The 16,265-nt window shown below is 48.9% G+C and overlaps 2 protein-coding genes across 2 annotated transcripts; both read left to right on the forward strand.

Annotated features, from left to right (window-relative positions):
- The first annotated feature begins 4,617 nt into the window (after positions 1-4,617).
- On the forward strand, positions 4,618-6,203 carry LOC144100225 (uncharacterized). Its single transcript, XM_077633244.1, has 2 exons — positions 4,618-5,193; positions 6,055-6,203. The coding sequence occupies exons 1-2, from the start codon at positions 4,738-4,740 to the stop codon at positions 6,091-6,093; spliced, it is 495 nt and encodes a 164-aa protein (XP_077489370.1). The 5' UTR covers positions 4,618-4,737; the 3' UTR covers positions 6,094-6,203.
- Positions 6,204-11,569: 5,366 nt separating this feature from the next.
- On the forward strand, positions 11,570-13,232 carry LOC144100227 (uncharacterized). Its single transcript, XM_077633245.1, has 2 exons — positions 11,570-12,145; positions 13,024-13,232. Exons 1-2 carry the CDS (start codon positions 11,690-11,692, stop codon positions 13,060-13,062), a joined length of 495 nt encoding a protein of 164 aa, XP_077489371.1. The 5' UTR covers positions 11,570-11,689; the 3' UTR covers positions 13,063-13,232.
- The last annotated feature ends 3,033 nt before the right edge of the window (positions 13,233-16,265 follow it).

The following is a 16,265-nucleotide window of genomic DNA, read 5'->3' on the forward strand; positions in this document are numbered from 1 at the left end:
AAACTGCGTTTCTAGCTAAGGCTCAGAACAAGACCGATAGAGAAGTGAGGCCTTTTTAAATGACCTAAGAAAAGACAAGTGCGTTAGGACGCCTTCTATTAACCTTTCTAGGAATGAACTATCCTTTTCGGATAGTTACATCTATAGTCTCTCAACCCCGTCGCTGCTCTGTATTTTAGTTTGAATTGAGAATTTTTAATGTTCTGTTATCTTTTTTGTGCAGCCCTTTACACGGTTTTTATCCCCGCCTCTCTTGTATCCTTTCATTGTCAGAATTTTTTCATGTGATACATTTATTTTTCTTGTTACGCACTTCTTTTGTTTTCACTGTCATCTTTCATGCAGCCCTGTATTCTATGGTGTTATGCATTGTTCTTATCCCATGTGAATTCTTTTTTTACCATACCTCGGCACGTGTTGATATGTTTACCGTATTGGGTTTTTAATCTCACTTAGATATGTCCCATCGCTCTTTCTCGTGTTGGTTCTTAGGTTGACACTATTTCATGGAGCTTGCCTCTGGATAACAGCGGATATATAAGTGGGCGGGCTTCTTTTGTCGTCAGTAAAGCTGAAAGTTGCGCTTCTTTCCTATCGTCTCTACCCCCTTTTTCCTGTGAAAGACAATTTTGGCGCGGAGCCTTTCAGAAATGTATATGTACCAACTAGCCCGTCAGAACGTCTTACTCATGAAATCAGGCCCGCAAAGCGTGTTTCCTTCTTAGGGTTTCATGACGTAACAAAACTAATGTAAACTGACGTAACAAAGAAAATAGTGCCGCATACTGTCGGGCATAGCCTTAGTACTATTCACGATATTAAAGCGGAGGCTGCACTCCTCCCATACAAAGATGAAGGTCGTGTGGCTATGGAATTCTACCTTCAAACCAGGAGGAATGGAAGCTTGCTGTGACGTCATTCCACGTGACTCGCCACGCCTGGCCGCAGCGGTTCGCGTTGAGCCGAGGGCGCACGCTCGCTTTCTACCATATTTTCGACTCGGCACACGTCTTGAATTGGAGCAGTTATAAAGGACGAAAACCAGGTGAGTTATGGAGCGCATCCTTGGCATGCTCCTATGCAGAATGAAATTTTCGAGCTGCTCTCGTCATAAAAAAAGTAAGGGGGGTGGTGGTACCACGTCGTTTGCCTCTGGAAAATTTCTCGCTTACAAGAGTGGGGGGCAGTAGTTCCTCCCCTTTTAAGATAATCAGTCCTTGCACAGATCCCACATGAATTCGTCAGCCTTAAAGAGCTCGTGTCGCAGAAAATACGGCGTCGTTAACGGTGAGCGAAAAATCCTCCAAACATCCCCAGAGGAGTAACCCAGCCGGCAGGTGGGTCACATGGGGCACGTAGCCTTGTGGCGTCATCACAGCCTGACAACCATAATTGTGAGCCAACTGCGCACCATGGCAGGTGGCAGATAAAGTAATGACTCGTCGCGACAGGTTGGCCGCGAATAACATCCTGGGCCGATCAAGCCTCACCGGTGGCAGCACCTGCCATCGCAGGGTAGTGAATCTCGTAATTGACCGCTGCACCACTTCGCCAGGAGGCGTACGAGGACTTCGAAAGATCAGTGAATGTTGCTGTTGTTTTTGCCTCAAATACGATGGCACATACCCACGGTGGGAGATAGGCCAGGGTTTGGTGCAGATCCAAACAGGAAAAAAACTCAGCCAGGTTTATCTCACGCGGCTCAATGGATGAAGCGCCTATGAATGTTCCGTAGAGGATGACCAATTCTGCATATATGTGGGCATTACTCCATTAACCATATCGGGCCGTGTCCTTAAAGGCCCCCCATGACAGGGTCGTTCTTCATATTGCAGTTTTCTGCTTCAGTAACTAATGCAAGAGCTTATGATTCAATTTCCGAAATTCGGCTGCCCTGGACGCGCTGTATTTAAAAAAAAAAACGATCGAAATTGAGACCGGGAGAGTCCTCCCGCCGGCAGCGACCGCCATATTGAAAGCTCTCGTGACGTCATAAGCACATGCAGGGAGCAACGTCGTCTGCTCTCGCTTCTGCAATGTGTGCAGCGAGGTCCCATTCCTCCATGTACTTTCGCGGGCGATCGAAGTAGCAGTCGTCCCCCATATATGAATGACTGGTACCGCAAAAGCGATAATAACAGTAACGCCGTTTTTCGTCGGTATAGGTAGGGTCCGGTCACACTACAGGCCGATGCGACGGAGATCGATGGTCGGTGGGCTAATCGGTACGCAAATGCCGTCGGTGACGCACTGGTCTGTTACACTAGACAGGCGGCGACGCGAGCACGATCAATGATCGCATATCGTAGTAACGTTAAAGAGTCTGCTTAGTGGGAACCAGAAGAGAGTGGTAGGGGACTAGTTGGTATGACATTCTATGAACTTGAGAATTTTAAAACTTATGGGACCTCATGCTAGCCACGGCGACATACGCGATGTGCGTGTAAATGCGAAGATGTGCTTTCATTCGGTGCCTGCGCATAGAACCGATCGGCGACGCAAGCGACACGGACAGAAAACGCCGCACGACGGTGCCGCTCGCCGCCGTCGCCTGGGCTCGTGCGGCCGAGCGAAAGATTCACATCCGGTGAGGCGACGGCCGGAAAAACTGCGCTTGTGTACCTTATCCGTATCGAAAAAAAAAGCGAAACAAGCGGCTACATATCATATTTTCACACTTTGTTACTAATCAGTGAGGAACTTTTGGCATATTCTCGAATTTCGGTTGACGGCGGACCACCGGCCCCTTTCGTGACAAGGCCTATAGCGAGTACGCAGGATTCGTGCGTGCGATTTCGGCGATTGCGGAGAGCGAATTCGCAAGTTTTAGCGCCTGCAAATAGCTGTAGAGCGTAGCTTTGGCTACAGTGCCCTCAAAGCGACGACTGCCTACATTGCAGGACGCGAGTACAATAAAAGTGAAGTGCCGATATATGTGACCCGGTCTGCACAGCATGTGCAGAAGGCAGCCGGCAGCAGCCGTCGGTGTCGACTGAGGACAACAAATCTGGTTGTTTTCGTTAATTCAAGCAATGTCCGACCGTATCTTTAGCTAAGCCGATCTAAAATTGGTGACATAAGACAAAGCAGACGCAATTGATGGAAAGCGCCGGTATCCTACGTGAAGCGTTTCCCAAGCAGGCGATATAGCATCATCGGCGCTTACTGCAGTGTTATCATGGTGTGCAAATGAGTGAAAATGCAATTTGTGAGCAAGAGTACGTAATATTTAAGATGGGGATAACCCACCTGACGCTTTATGCCACGCAGACGAGCAGTACTGTTTGCGCACAGCCATGTAATCAACCTCAGCGCGGGGCTGCAGTTGTCGTTATCGTCGCACTCCTGGGGCACAATGTGCACGCACAGGAAAATGCTGTACTATTATTTCGAAGCACTCATTTAGACGGCGGCGACTATTCATCGGTGTGGACAGTGAACGCATTCGAGTTACGTAGGGTTTTGCAAGCGGCTTGGTTCCTGCAAAAAGGTTCTATATATATATGAGTCGAAGGAAATGGTTGCTCGACTTACAAAAGCTTACATGCAGCGCGGAAGTCGTTGCACTCGGCACTTTTCTCGGCTCCTTTCGTGCCTCAAGGTTGCTGTAGTGCCACCTTTAGATTATTTGAGTTTAATTATCGAGCGATGAATAGCGGACAAGAACTTGATAGCTACCTACAAAACGCCGCGGCTTTCACGGCGCACATCGGCGAAGGCATGCACGGCACGTGCCGCTTTTCACATACGGGAGAACTTGACTGCTCAAAAGAGACCACACTTGTAACATACGAACAGCATGCTTTTAAGTGCAAATAATGAAGCAGGAGTCCATCGATTTCTGTCTCCTCAACAATCGGAAAGTGGGCGCCACGAGCAAGCCCGCTTCCCCAAGAATCACTCAGCTCGCGTACTAAGTTGAAGGCTTCCCAAAAGAGAGCACGGAAAATGCATTTTATTTCGCTAGGCTAAAAGAAAAAAACTTTTCGAGAGACCGCTGTCTACGGTCAGCATGCAAGCACCCCAACAGCTCGCAGCAGACGACGCGTGGCGTGTGTGCGCTCGTGACGTCAGCGATCAGATGTTGCCAGACCAGCAAGCAGTTCGCAAAAGAAAAAAAATCGTTTTAAACATATTTACCGCACAGGATCAACTGAAAATTAGGGTTGTTGTAATTTAACCTGTTGGGAATTAAAGGCGATAAGCAGGGCATGCGTCAAAATAGGTTGTCATTGCCCCTTTAAGGCGGAGCTTAAGTGGCACCTCCCCTCCCAATTTTTTTTCGTCTTAACGATGGCTCCAGCTGCTCGACTTAAACGGTCCACATCATTGTTTCCGCAAAACGAGCCACTGTGCGCATGCGCAAGGAGGCAATTCTCTGAACACTCGCTTTTTTACTTGAAAAACAAAATATTGAAAGTAAAATATGCTCAGCTTCATTTTTTTTTCTTTTTTAACACTGGGACGTCGTCACAGGAGTCTTGGCCAGTCACCAATATAGGGTTTTCCTTTAGAGGACAACACCAACGTAATCAATAAAGTCGTAGCCGCTCGACTACCTTAATCAAAAGGTGAGATCAAAGCCGAAAAAGTCATCCGTTACTAGGGGGCGCTGCATGTGTGCTAGAAAAGCTCGTGCCACTGGGGGCACCGCAAGGCCAAACCAGGGCCCTTCAGCGTTAGCTCCCCGTCACTGCAACGCCCTGTAGGCCTTCGGTTATCGCGCTTCATACAACAATGAAGAAAGCAGCCAGCGACAGCCGCAAGCCGACCACAGCGATAGCAGCAGGAGAAGCAGTAGGAAAAAGCAAGCCGTCGAGTACCACCAGCAAGCCCTCCGCAAACGCGACTAAGCCTCGGCAGGCGGCATCAGGAGAGGGTGACCTTTATTCGCCGCCATGCACAAGATCGCAGAAAGACCGATTCAAGAAGCAATTGGAGAACGTTGAGGACTCCATGTTGGAGAACAGGAAGCCCTCTAAACAGAAGCCTGACGCCGACACGGGCCGCTCCGCTTTGAAGGAGCTGGTGAACGCCCCCCGAGGGAAAGGTGCTGGTTCGGCGGCACCCAAGAAAGCTCATGCATGTCGGCAGGACCGAGCGCTGGCGGAGTTGGACTCTAATGCCCAAGGGAGAATGGTAGCTACCGCTCCGTCCAAAGGGCCCCAGGGAACGAAAAAGCTCCAGGAGAAGGTGAGTGCTTCCGATTGGCGCAAACGAGCCGTAACGTTTATAGGTTTGCAGATGTAATTATTTTTGCAGTTGCAGGATTTAATCTGAAACCGCGCAATCTTATACGCAGTGGCTATACGCTTCTGTGCCTGTGGCACCTCGTTGGTTACGTTTGGTTTTTCATGTCTTCTGCGTTCACCTGATTTTTTTCTTCTTCACAATTTAAGTCTGGGCGAAAACAGGTTGTGGATGATGTCTGAGCTTCTTTGGTGAATGTGACACGGTTAAATCGTTTTTCATAACCTAGTTGAAACAAGAAAAGAAGCTAGATTACAGCTCTTGCACCTGGCACACATTCGGGAGCAGGCAAATAAGTCTGCACAGGAATGGACTTCGTTGGATGCATGAGGCAGTGTACTAGTTGTTGCACCTCAAGTCCAGATTGACACGTTCCCGGCGACAGCTATTTCTGGAGCCGTAATCCCTGTGCATTGTGGCCCACCGGTTGGCTTCCTTTGTTTTTTCTTTGGGTGCATCGTGGCAATGCACATGGTTCCATGGTGAAGCCAACTTTTTGATACCGCCGAGAAATGGGCGATAGCGACCTGGTGTGTCAGCTTTTCTCAAGCTCCTGAAGCTGTCGCTTGTCTTCTCGTGACTCGGTATTCGTTGCCGCACAAAATGAATACACGAGACCTACGCCACATTGAACGTGCTAACTGCGAGAGGCCAATCGTACAGGCGTCTGCTTAGAGGTTCGCTTGGAAGCGCTTTAACTCCCCCCCACCCCCCGTCATCTGCACAGTGTCCTACAGACAGCTTATAGTCTGTGGAAGTGCTGTATTGTATTAACCTAACTGCATGCTCTCTACTACTCTGCAGGCGCCCTCCAAAGCTGGCAACTCCGTCAGGTCCAAGTGAGTTTCCTCTCCGTGGGAACAGCTACTCAAAATTGGCGCAACTGTCTCCGGGAGCAGTCATCGGTCGATCACAGGACAGACGCAGCTCGCCCATTATTTTAGTTTTGCCTTTTAAGTGTGACTAGCCCCCTATGTGGATGGTGAATAAACGTTTTTTAGCGCTCAAAAATGGGGCGAGTTGTCACGTGTCCATTTCGTTTTTTTCTTCACCATGCACCGTGGCGGCGGTGGTGTTAAATGCTTGCTAATGGTTATGCAGGTATCTGTCGTTTAAAAAAAAACACGGGAATCGTTGCAATGGTTCGCAAGTGTGCGCGGTCTTGACACGGATTTCATGAAATCATTTCTGAAAGGCTTTGCGCTAAAGACTTTCACAGGAAAAAAAGGGTAGAGACGAGATGAAAGAAGCGTCACTTTCATCTTTAATGACGACAAAAGAAGCCTGGCGCGGTGATATATCCGCTGTTATAGACACCTTGCGCAAACAATGCACTGCCAATGTTGTGTATGAGATTCCCTTCACGTGCGGCAGAGTGAGTGTGGGGCAAACCGAGAAATGTTTCAATGAGCGCAAGCACAACCTCACCCTGAAGAGCAAATATGGAGGTAACCTTCCTTTACACTGCAGCAGTTGCCAAAAATGCTACCCCAAGTTTCATGAAACTGGGTTTCTAGCTAAGGCTCAGAACAAGACCGATAGAGAAGTAAGTGAGGCCTTTTTAAATGACCTAAGAAAAGACAAGTGCGTTAGGACGCCTTCTATTAACCTTTCTAGGAATGAACTATCCTTTTTGGATAGTTACATCTAGTCTCTCAATCCCGTCGCTGCTCTGTATTTAGTTTCCTTTGAGAATTTTTAATGTGCTTTTATCTTTTTTTGTGCAGCCCTTTACATGGTTTTTATCCCCGTCTCTCTTGTATCCTTTCATTGTCAGAATTTTTTCATGTGATACATTTATTTTTCTTGTTACGCACTTCTTTTGTTTTCACTGTCATCTTTCATGCAGCCCTGTATTCTATGGTGTTATGCATTGTTCTTATCCCATGTGAATTCTTTTTTTACCATACCTGGGCACGTGTTGATATGTTCGCCTTCTTAGGTTTTTAATCTCACTTAGATATGTCCCATCACTCTTTCTCGTGTTGATTCTTAGGTTGACCCTATTTCATGAAGCTTGTCTCTGGATAACAGCGGATAGATAAGTGCGCCTGGCTTCTTTTGTCGTGATTAAAGTTGAAAGTTGCGCTTCTTTCCTATCGTCTCTGCCCCCCTTTTTCCTGTGAAAGTCTTTTTGGCGCAGACCCTTTCAGAAATGAATATGTACCAACTAGCCTGCCAGAACGTCTTACTCACGAAATCAGAGCAGCAAAGCGTGTTTCCTTCTTAGGGTTTCATGACCTAACAAAACTAGCGTAAATGACGTAACAAAGAAAAAGAGTTCCGCACACTGACGGGCATAGCCTTAGCACTATATATTCACGGTATTAGAGCGAAGGCTGCACTCCTCCCACACAAAGCTGGAGGTCGTGTGGCTATGAAATTCGACCTTCAAACCAGGAGGAATGGAAGCTTCCTGTGACGTCATTCCACGTGACTTGCCACGCCTGGCCGCAGCGGTTCGCGTTGAGCCGAGGGCGCACGCTCGCTTTTTACCATATTTTCGACTCTGCATACGGTTTCACGTCTTGAATTGGAGCAGCTGTAAAGGACGAAAACCAGGTGCGTTATGGAGCGCATCCTTGACATGCTCCTGTGCAGAATACAATTTTCGAGCTGCTCTCGTCATAAAAAAGTAAGGGGGTTGACTGTACCACGTCGTTTGCCTGTGGAAAATTTCTTGCTTAAAAAAGTTGGGGGAAGTAGTTCCTCCCCTTTTAAGATAATCTTTCCTTGCACAGATCCCACATGAATGCGTCAGCCTTAAAGAGCTCGTGTCTTCTTCTTCTTCTCCTTAGTAAGCAGGGGGATTGGCCAAGGTTCAGTAGATAATCCCAATGAGGTATTTGCGCGGGGAAAAATAGGCGCGAGAAGACTAAATCAATATCAAAATTGGAACAGTCAAATGAATTAAAGAAATATGAATTACCAGGAATAGAATCGAGGATTTTTGGACATGCGACAAAATTTTGTGCCGCAGAAATTACGGCGAGCGAAAAATCCTCCAAAAATCCCCAGAGTAGTAACCCAACCGGCAGGTGGGTCACATGGGGCACGTAGCCTTGTGGCGTCGTCACAGCCTGACAGCCATAATTGTGAGCCAACTGCGCACCATGGCAAGTGGCAGATAAATTAATGACTAGTCGCGACAGGTTGTCCACGAAGATAATCCTGGGTCGCCCAAGCACCACCGGTGGCAGCACCTGCCATCGCAGGGTAGTGAATCGCTTAATTGGCCGCTGCACCACTTCGCCAGGAGACGTACGAGGACTTCGAGGGATCAGTGAATGTTGCTGTTGTTGTTGCCTCAAAAATACTATGGCACATACTCACGGTGGGAGATTGGCCAGGGTGTGGTGCAGATCCAAACCGGAAAAAACTCAGCAAGGTTTATCTCACGCGGCTCAATGGATGAAGCGGCTATGAATGTTCCGTAGTGGATGACCAATCTTGCATATATGTGGGCATTAACCCATTCACCCTATCGGGCCGTGCCCTTAAAGGGGCCATGGCAGGGTCGTTCTTCATATTGCAGTTTTCTGCTTCAGTAACTAATGCAAGAGCTTATGATTCAATTTCCGAAATTCGGCTGCCCTGGACGCCCTGTGTTTTCTAAAAAATACGATCGAAATTGAGACCGGGAGAGTCCTCCCACCGGCAGTGACCGCCATATTGAAAGCTCTCGTGACGTCATAAGCACATGCAGGGAGCAACGTCGTCTGCTCTCGTTTCTGCAATGTGTGCAGCGAGGTCCCATTCCTCCCTGTACTTTCGCGGGCGATCGAAGTAGCAGTCGTCCCCCATATATGAATGACTGGTACCGCAAAAGCGATAATAACAGTAACGCAGTTTTTCGTCGGTATAGGTAGGGTCCGGTCACTCTATAGGCCGATGCGATGGGGATCGATGGTCGGTGGGCTAATCGGTACGCAAATGCCGTCGGTGACGCACTGGTCTGTTACACTAGACCGGTGGCGACGCGAGCACGATCAATGATCGCATATCGTAGTAACGTTAGTCTGCTTAGTGGGAACCAGAAGAGAGTGGTAGGGGACTAGTTGGTATGGCATTCTATGAACTTGAGAATTTTAAAACTTATGGGACCTCATGCTAGCCACGGCGACATACGCGATGTGCGTGTAAATGCGAAGATGTGCTTTCATTCGGTGCCTGCGCATAGAACCGATCGGCGACGCAAGCGACACGGGCAGAAAACGCCGCACGACGGTGCCGCTCGCCGCCGTCGCCTGGGCTCGTGCGGCCGAGCGAAAGATTCACATCCGGTGAGGCGACGGCCGGAAAAACTGCGCTCGTGTACCTTATCCGTATCGAAAAAAAAAGCGAAACAAGCGGCTACATATCATATCTTCACACTTTGTTACTAATCAGTGAGGAACTTTTGGCATATTCTTGAATTTCGGTTGACGGCGGACCGCATGCCCCTTTCGTGACGAGGCCTATAGCGAGTACTCAGGATTCGTGCGTGCGATTTCGGCGATTGCGGAGAGCGAATTCGCAAGTTTTAGCGCCTGCAAATAGCTGTAGAGCGTAGCTTTGGCTACAGTGCCCTCAAAGCGACGACTGCCTACATTGCAGGACGCGAGTACAATAAAAGTGAAGTGCCGATATATGTGACCCGGTCTGCATAGCATGTGCAGAAGGCAGCCGGCAGCAGCCGTCGGTGTCGACTGGGGACGACAAATCTGGTTGTTTTCGTTAATTCAAGCAATGTCCGACCGTATCTTTAGCTAAACCGATCTAAAATTAAATTTTGGTGACATAAGACAAAGCAGATACAATTGGTGGAAAGCGCCGGTATCCTACGTGAAGCGTTTCCCAAGCAGGCGATATAGCATCATCGGCGCTTATTGCAGTGTTATCATGGTGTGTAAATGAGTGAAAGTGCAATTTGTGAGCAAGAGTACGTAATATTTAGGATGGGGATAACCCACCTGGCGTTTTATGCCACGCAAACGAGCAGTACTGTTTGCGCACAGCCATGTAATCAACCTCAGCGCGGGGCTGCAGTTGTCGTTATCGTCGCACTCCTGGGGCACAATGCGCACGCGCAGCAAAATTCTGTACTATTATTTCGAAGCACTCATTTAGACGGCGGCGACTATTCATCGGTGTGGACAGTGAACACATTCGATTTACGTAGGGTTTTGCAAGCGGCTTGGTTCCTGCAAAAAGGTTCTATATATGAGTCGAAGGAAATGGTTGCTCGACTTACAAACGCTTACATGCAGCGCGGAAGTCGTCGCACTCGGCACTTTTCTCGGCTCCTTTCGTGCCTCAAGGTTACTCTAGTGCCACCTTTTGATAATTTGAGTTTAATTATCGAGCGATGAATAGCGGACAAGAACTTGGTAGCTAGCTACAAAACGCCGCGGCTTTCACGGCGCACATCGGCGAAGGCATGCACGGCACGTGCCGCTTTTCACATACGGGAGCACTTGACTGCTCAAAAGAGACCACACTCGTAACATACGAACAGCATGCTTCTAAGTGCAAATAATGAAGCAGGAGTCCATCGATTTCTGTCTCCTCAACAATCGGAAAGTGGGCGCCACGAGCAAGTCCGCTTTCCCGAGGATCACTCAGCTCGAGTACTAAGTTGATGGCTTACCAAAAGAGAACACGGAAAATGCATTTTATTTCGCTAGGCTAAAAGAAAAAAACTTTTCGAGAGACCGCTGTCTACGGTCAGCATGCAAGCACCCCAACAGCTCGCAGCAGACGACGCGTGGCGTGTGTGCGCTCGTGACGTCAGCGATCAGATGTTGCCAGACCAGCAAGCAGTTCGCAAAAGAAAAAAAAATCGTTTTAAACATATTTACCGCACAGGATCAACTGAAAATTAGGGTTGTTGTAATTTAACCTGTTGGGAATTAAAGGCGATAAACAGGGCATGCGTCAAAATAGGCTCTCATTGCCCCTTTAAGGCGGAGCTTAAGTGGCACCTCCCCTCCCAATTTTTTTTTTTCGTCTTAACGATGCCTCCAGCTGCTCGACTTCAACGGTCCACATCATTGTTTCCGCAAAACGAGCCACTGTGCGCATGCGCAAGGAGGCAATTCTCTGAACACTCGCTTTTTTACTTGAAAAACAAAATATTTAAAGTAAAATATGCTCAGCTTCATTTTTTTTCTTTTTTAACACTGGGACGTCGTCACAGGAGTCTTGGCCAGTCACCAATATAGGGTTTTCCCTTAGAGGACAACGCCAACGTAATCAATAAAGTCGTAGCCGCTCGACTACCTTAATCAAAAGGTGAGATCAAAGCCGAAAAAGTCATCCGTTACTAGGGGGCGCTGCATGTGTGCTAGAAAAGCTCGTGCCACTGGGGGCACCGCAAGGCCAAACCAGGGCCCTTCAGCGTTAGCTCCCCGTCACTGCAACGCCCTGTAGGCCTTCGGTTATCGCGCTTCATACAGCAATGAAGAAAGCAGCCAGCGACAGCCGCAAGCCGACCACAGCGATAGCAGCAGGAGAAGCAGTAGGAAAAAGCAAGCCGTCTACTACCACCAGCAAGCCCTCCGTTAACGCGACTAATCCTCGGAAGGCGGTGAAAGGAGTGGGTGACCTCTACTCGCCGCCATGCACAAGATCGCAGAAAGACCGATTCAAGAAGCAATTGGAGAACGTTGAGGACTCCATGTTGGAGAACAGGAAGCCCTCTAAACAGAAGCCTGACGCCGACACGGGCCGCTCCGCTTTGAAGGAGCTGGTGAACGCCCTCCGAGGGAAAGGTGCTGGTTCGGCGGCACCCAAGAAAGCTCATGCATGTCGGCAGGACCGAGCGCTGGCGGAGTTGGACTCTAATGCCCAAGGGAGAATGGTAGCTACCGCTCCGTCCAAAGGGCCCCAGGGAACGAAAAAGGTCCAGGAGAAGGTGAGTGCTTCCGATTGGCGCAAATGAGCCGTAACGTTTACAGGTTTGCAGACGTAATTATTTTTGCCGTTGCAGGATTTAATCTGAAACCGCGCAATATTATACGCAGTGGCTATACGCTTCTGTATCTGTGGCACCTCGTTGCTTACGTTTGGTTTTTCATGTCTTCTGCGTTCACCTGATTTTTTTTTTGTTTTCACAATTTAAATCTGGGCGAAAACAGGTGGTGGCTGATGGGTGAGCTTCTTCGGTGAATGTGGCACGGTTAAATCGTTTTGTATAGCCTAGTTGTAGCAAGAAAAGAAGCTAGATTGCGGGTTTTGCACCTGACGCACATTTGGGAGCAGGCAAGTAAGTCTACACCGGAATGGAATCAGTTGGATGCTCGAGGCAGTGTACGAATTGTTGCGCCGGAAGCAGAGATTAACACGTTCCCTGAGACAGCGCTTTCTTGAGCCCTAATCCCTGTGCATTGCAGTCCAACTGTGGGCCTGCTTTGTATTTTCTTTGGGTGCGTCGTGACAATGCACATGGATCCACAGTGAAGCCAACTTTTTGAAACCGCCGAGGAATGGGCGATAGCGACCTGGTGTGTCATCTTTTGTCAAGCTCTTTGAAAAATCTGAAGCTGTCGCTTGTCTTCTCGTGACTCGGAATTCGTTGCCGCACAAAATGAATACACGATGAGACCCACTCCATAATGAACGCGCTAGCTGCGAGAGGCCAATCGTACAGGCGTCTGCTTAGAGGTTCGCTTGGAAGCGCTTTAACTGCCCCCTTTCCTCCCCGTCATCTGTACAGTGTCCTACAGACAGCTTATAGTCTGGGGAAGTGCTGTACTTTATTAACCTAGCTGCATGCTCTCTTCTACTCTGCAGGCGCCCTCCAAACCTGGAAACTCCGTCAGGTCCAAGTGAAAGTTTCCTCTCCGTGGGAACAGCTACTCAAAATTGGCGCAACTGGCTCCGGGAGCAGTCATCGGTCGATGACAGGACAGACGCAGCTCACCCATTATTTTAGTTTTGCCTTTTAAGTGTGACTAGCCTTCTATGTGGATGGGGAATAAACGTTTTTTTACCGCTGAAAAATGGGGCGACTTGTTACGTGACCATTCAGTTTTTTTTCTTTACCACCGTCGTGGCGGTGGCGTTAGAAGCTTACTAACGGTTAGGCAGGTATCTGTTTGTTTAAAAAAATACAGGGAAAGCGCTGCCAATTGTTCACAAGTGTGCGCGGTTTCGACACTGATTTCATGCTATCAGAGCCGCTAAGCGTGTTTCCTTCTGACGGTTTCATGACGTAACAAAACTTAAAAAAGTGCCGCACACTGACGTACATAGCCTTAGTACTATTCACGGTATTAGAGCGGAGGCTGTACTCCTACCATACAAAGCTGGAGGTCGCTTAGCTATGGAATTCGATTTTCGAACCAAGAGGAATGGAAGCTTGCTGTGACGTCATTCCACGTGACTCGCCACGCCTGGCCGCAGCTGTGCGCGTTGAGCCGACGGCGCTCGCTCGCCTTTCTACCATGTTTTCAACTCTGCATTCGGTTTCACGTCTTGATTTGGAGAAATAAAGGACGAAAACCAGGTGCGTTGTGGAACCTATTCTTAGCGTGATGCTCTGCAGAATGCAGTTTTCGAGCTGCTCTCGTCATAAAAAAGTAGGGGGGTGGCGGTAGCGCGTCGTTTGCCTCTGGAAAATTTCTCGCTTAGAAAAATGGGGGGCAGAAGTTCCTCCCCTTTTAAGATAATCTGTCCTTGCACAGATCCCACATGAATTACGTCAGCCTTAAAAGAGCTCCCGTCGCAGAAAATATGGCGTTGTTGACGGTGAGCGAAACATCTCAAACAGCTACTCAAAATTGGCGGAACTGTCTCCGGGAGCAGTCATCGGTCGATGGCAGGACAGACGCAACTCGCCCATTATTTTAGTTTCGCCTTTTAAGTGTGACTCGCCTGGTCTGTGGATGGTGAATGAACGTTTTTTTTTAGCGCTGAAAAATGGGCCGAGTTGCGTGGCCATTTCGTTTTTTTTCTTTGCCAGCTGATGGCGGCGTTGGTGTTTGAAGATTGGCAAGGGTTAATTACGCAGGTGTTTGGCGTTTTGAAGAAAAAAAAGACGCAGCCAATGATTCGCAAGTCTGCAGTCTTTGCAGACTGATTTCATGGAATCTTAGCTGATACAGTAAAATGGAGAGTTGACCTAGTTTTTGCATACTTAAGCATAAACAGCACAGCAAAAGGGACAAAAGAGACTGTACAGGCTGCTGCGCGTGTTTCCTTCTGAGAGATTCACGACGTATCAAAAAAAAAAAAAGGCGCACACGCACAAGTATAGCGTTAGTACTAATCGCAGTAGATTCATACACCGTTGTGCTCTCTGATCTCAGCGTGAACACCAACCCCTGCCCTGGTGTGCTAACAAACGCATTCTAGTGGTCGAAGCCACGAACTACGATGTTCACACTCATTAAAATGTGTACCATCTGGGGAAAACGTAGCAGAAGCCCCTTGCTTTCAAGTTCCTACCCGTGCCAGCCGCCGCGATGGCTCAGTGGTTATGGTGCTCGGCTGCTGACCCGACAGACACGGGTTCGATCCCGGCCGCGGCGGTCGAATTTCGATGGAGGCGAAATTCTAGAGGCCCTTGTATTGTGCGATGTCAGTGCACGTTAAAGAACCCCAGGTGGTGGAAATTTCCGGAGCCCATCACTACGGCGTCCCTCACAGCCTGAGTTGCTTTGGGACGTTAAACCCCCTAAAAACCGAACCAAACCAAACCTACCCGTGCCACCCTGCGTAGGGGCGCCACCTGAAAGAACTTCTGTCAGGCCCGTCTTTGTCAACGGGCCCACTGCGCCGGTCTGATAACCAGAAGTGTTTTGTCAGGTGGCGCCCCCATGCAGGGTGGCACGGGCCGAAACTTGTAGGTGAGGGGGGTCTCCTACCATAGTTTCTTAGTATGAATAGTAAGAAACCCTGTCAGTTAATTTTGCCCCCGATGATACCTATATCAAGCAGGCTGTGGACTCTAATCAGACGAGACCGGACAGACAGACAGACAGAAAACTTTGTTGAACAAATGAGTTTTAGACCCAACTGGGTCCCTGGGCCACTGCGCGGTCCCGCACTGCATCAAGTAGGTCATGCCGGGACATGACGTCGGCAGCCCGAGTCACCGCAGCAAGCTGCGATGTCGGGTCTGCAGACATAAGCAGGACCTCCCAGTCCTCCCAGCTCGAGATGGCGTGCTGTCCCCGCGGGGGAGGGTCGGCAGGGCAGCGGGACGCTGCTCACGGGAAACGTATGCTTGAAACACTTACACTGACCAAGGGTCTTTCCTACCTTATTTATTACCCTCGACAATAAATCTTCAGCTCTCCCTCACCCTCAATTCGTAAAATTTGGCGGTCCTTCCTCACATCAGCAGTTTTAACGTTTGAGTTAATTTTTTCCTATTAAATAGCCGACATATTCCGATGTTCCTGAGTCTCACTGGGCACAAGCTATTGTTCATTGCGTCCGATTTCAAGCTGCATCGAGCCGGGTGATTCTTTTAAGCTTCCCTCACCGAAGTTACGATTAGGCGATATCAGTGGCAGCATGAAATAATAGGGACTTCATATATGCGGTATCCGATAACTGGAAAGAGTCGGGCCAGTCTGGTACTTATCCTGGCAGAGAGAGAGTAAACTTTATTGTTCACAATTGAGAGGTTTGGTTGCGTGCCCGGAGACTGCCGATGTCTTCCAGGCTGAGCGTGGTTGGCGCCCCTAGTCCAAGGCACCACTGTCCCTGGCCATCCGGCATGCGTGGCTCACTAGGTCCCTTTGGACCTTAAGCTGGCTGCTGGTTAGCCGGTCCTCCCACTGCTCCGCATTTGGGTCTTTATTATTTCGGAACGCTACATTGTGTGTACATTCCCATGTGATATGATATAACGGGGGGGGGGGGGGTTGTCCCGCACCACGGACATGTATCCCTATACTGCTCTGGATACATCTTATGTAGGACATGAAGGTTGTAGAAGGTCCCTGTTTGGAGTCTTCTCCAACATGTCGCCTCGTATTGTGTTAGCTGAGGGTGTGGCTGGGGGTATTTGCGCCTTCTGCCTT

The sequence above is a fragment of the Amblyomma americanum genome, chromosome 8 (assembly GCF_052857255.1).
Source record: "Amblyomma americanum isolate KBUSLIRL-KWMA chromosome 8, ASM5285725v1, whole genome shotgun sequence".
In the NCBI taxonomy this organism is placed as follows: Eukaryota; Metazoa; Arthropoda; class Arachnida; order Ixodida; family Ixodidae; genus Amblyomma; species Amblyomma americanum.

Excerpts from the sequence above, each read along its gene's own strand:
- LOC144100227 (XM_077633245.1), top strand. The coding sequence starts at position 11,690 with ATGAAGAAAGCAGCCAGCGACAGCCGCAAGCCGACCACAGCGATAGCA. Across the intron at positions 12,146-13,023 it reads CGAAAAAGGTCCAGGAGAAG|GCGCCCTCCAAACCTGGAAA; the intron begins GTGAGTGCTTCC and ends TCTACTCTGCAG.
- LOC144100225 (XM_077633244.1), top strand. The coding sequence starts at position 4,738 with ATGAAGAAAGCAGCCAGCGACAGCCGCAAGCCGACCACAGCGATAGCA. Across the intron at positions 5,194-6,054 it reads CGAAAAAGCTCCAGGAGAAG|GCGCCCTCCAAAGCTGGCAA; the intron begins GTGAGTGCTTCC and ends ACTACTCTGCAG.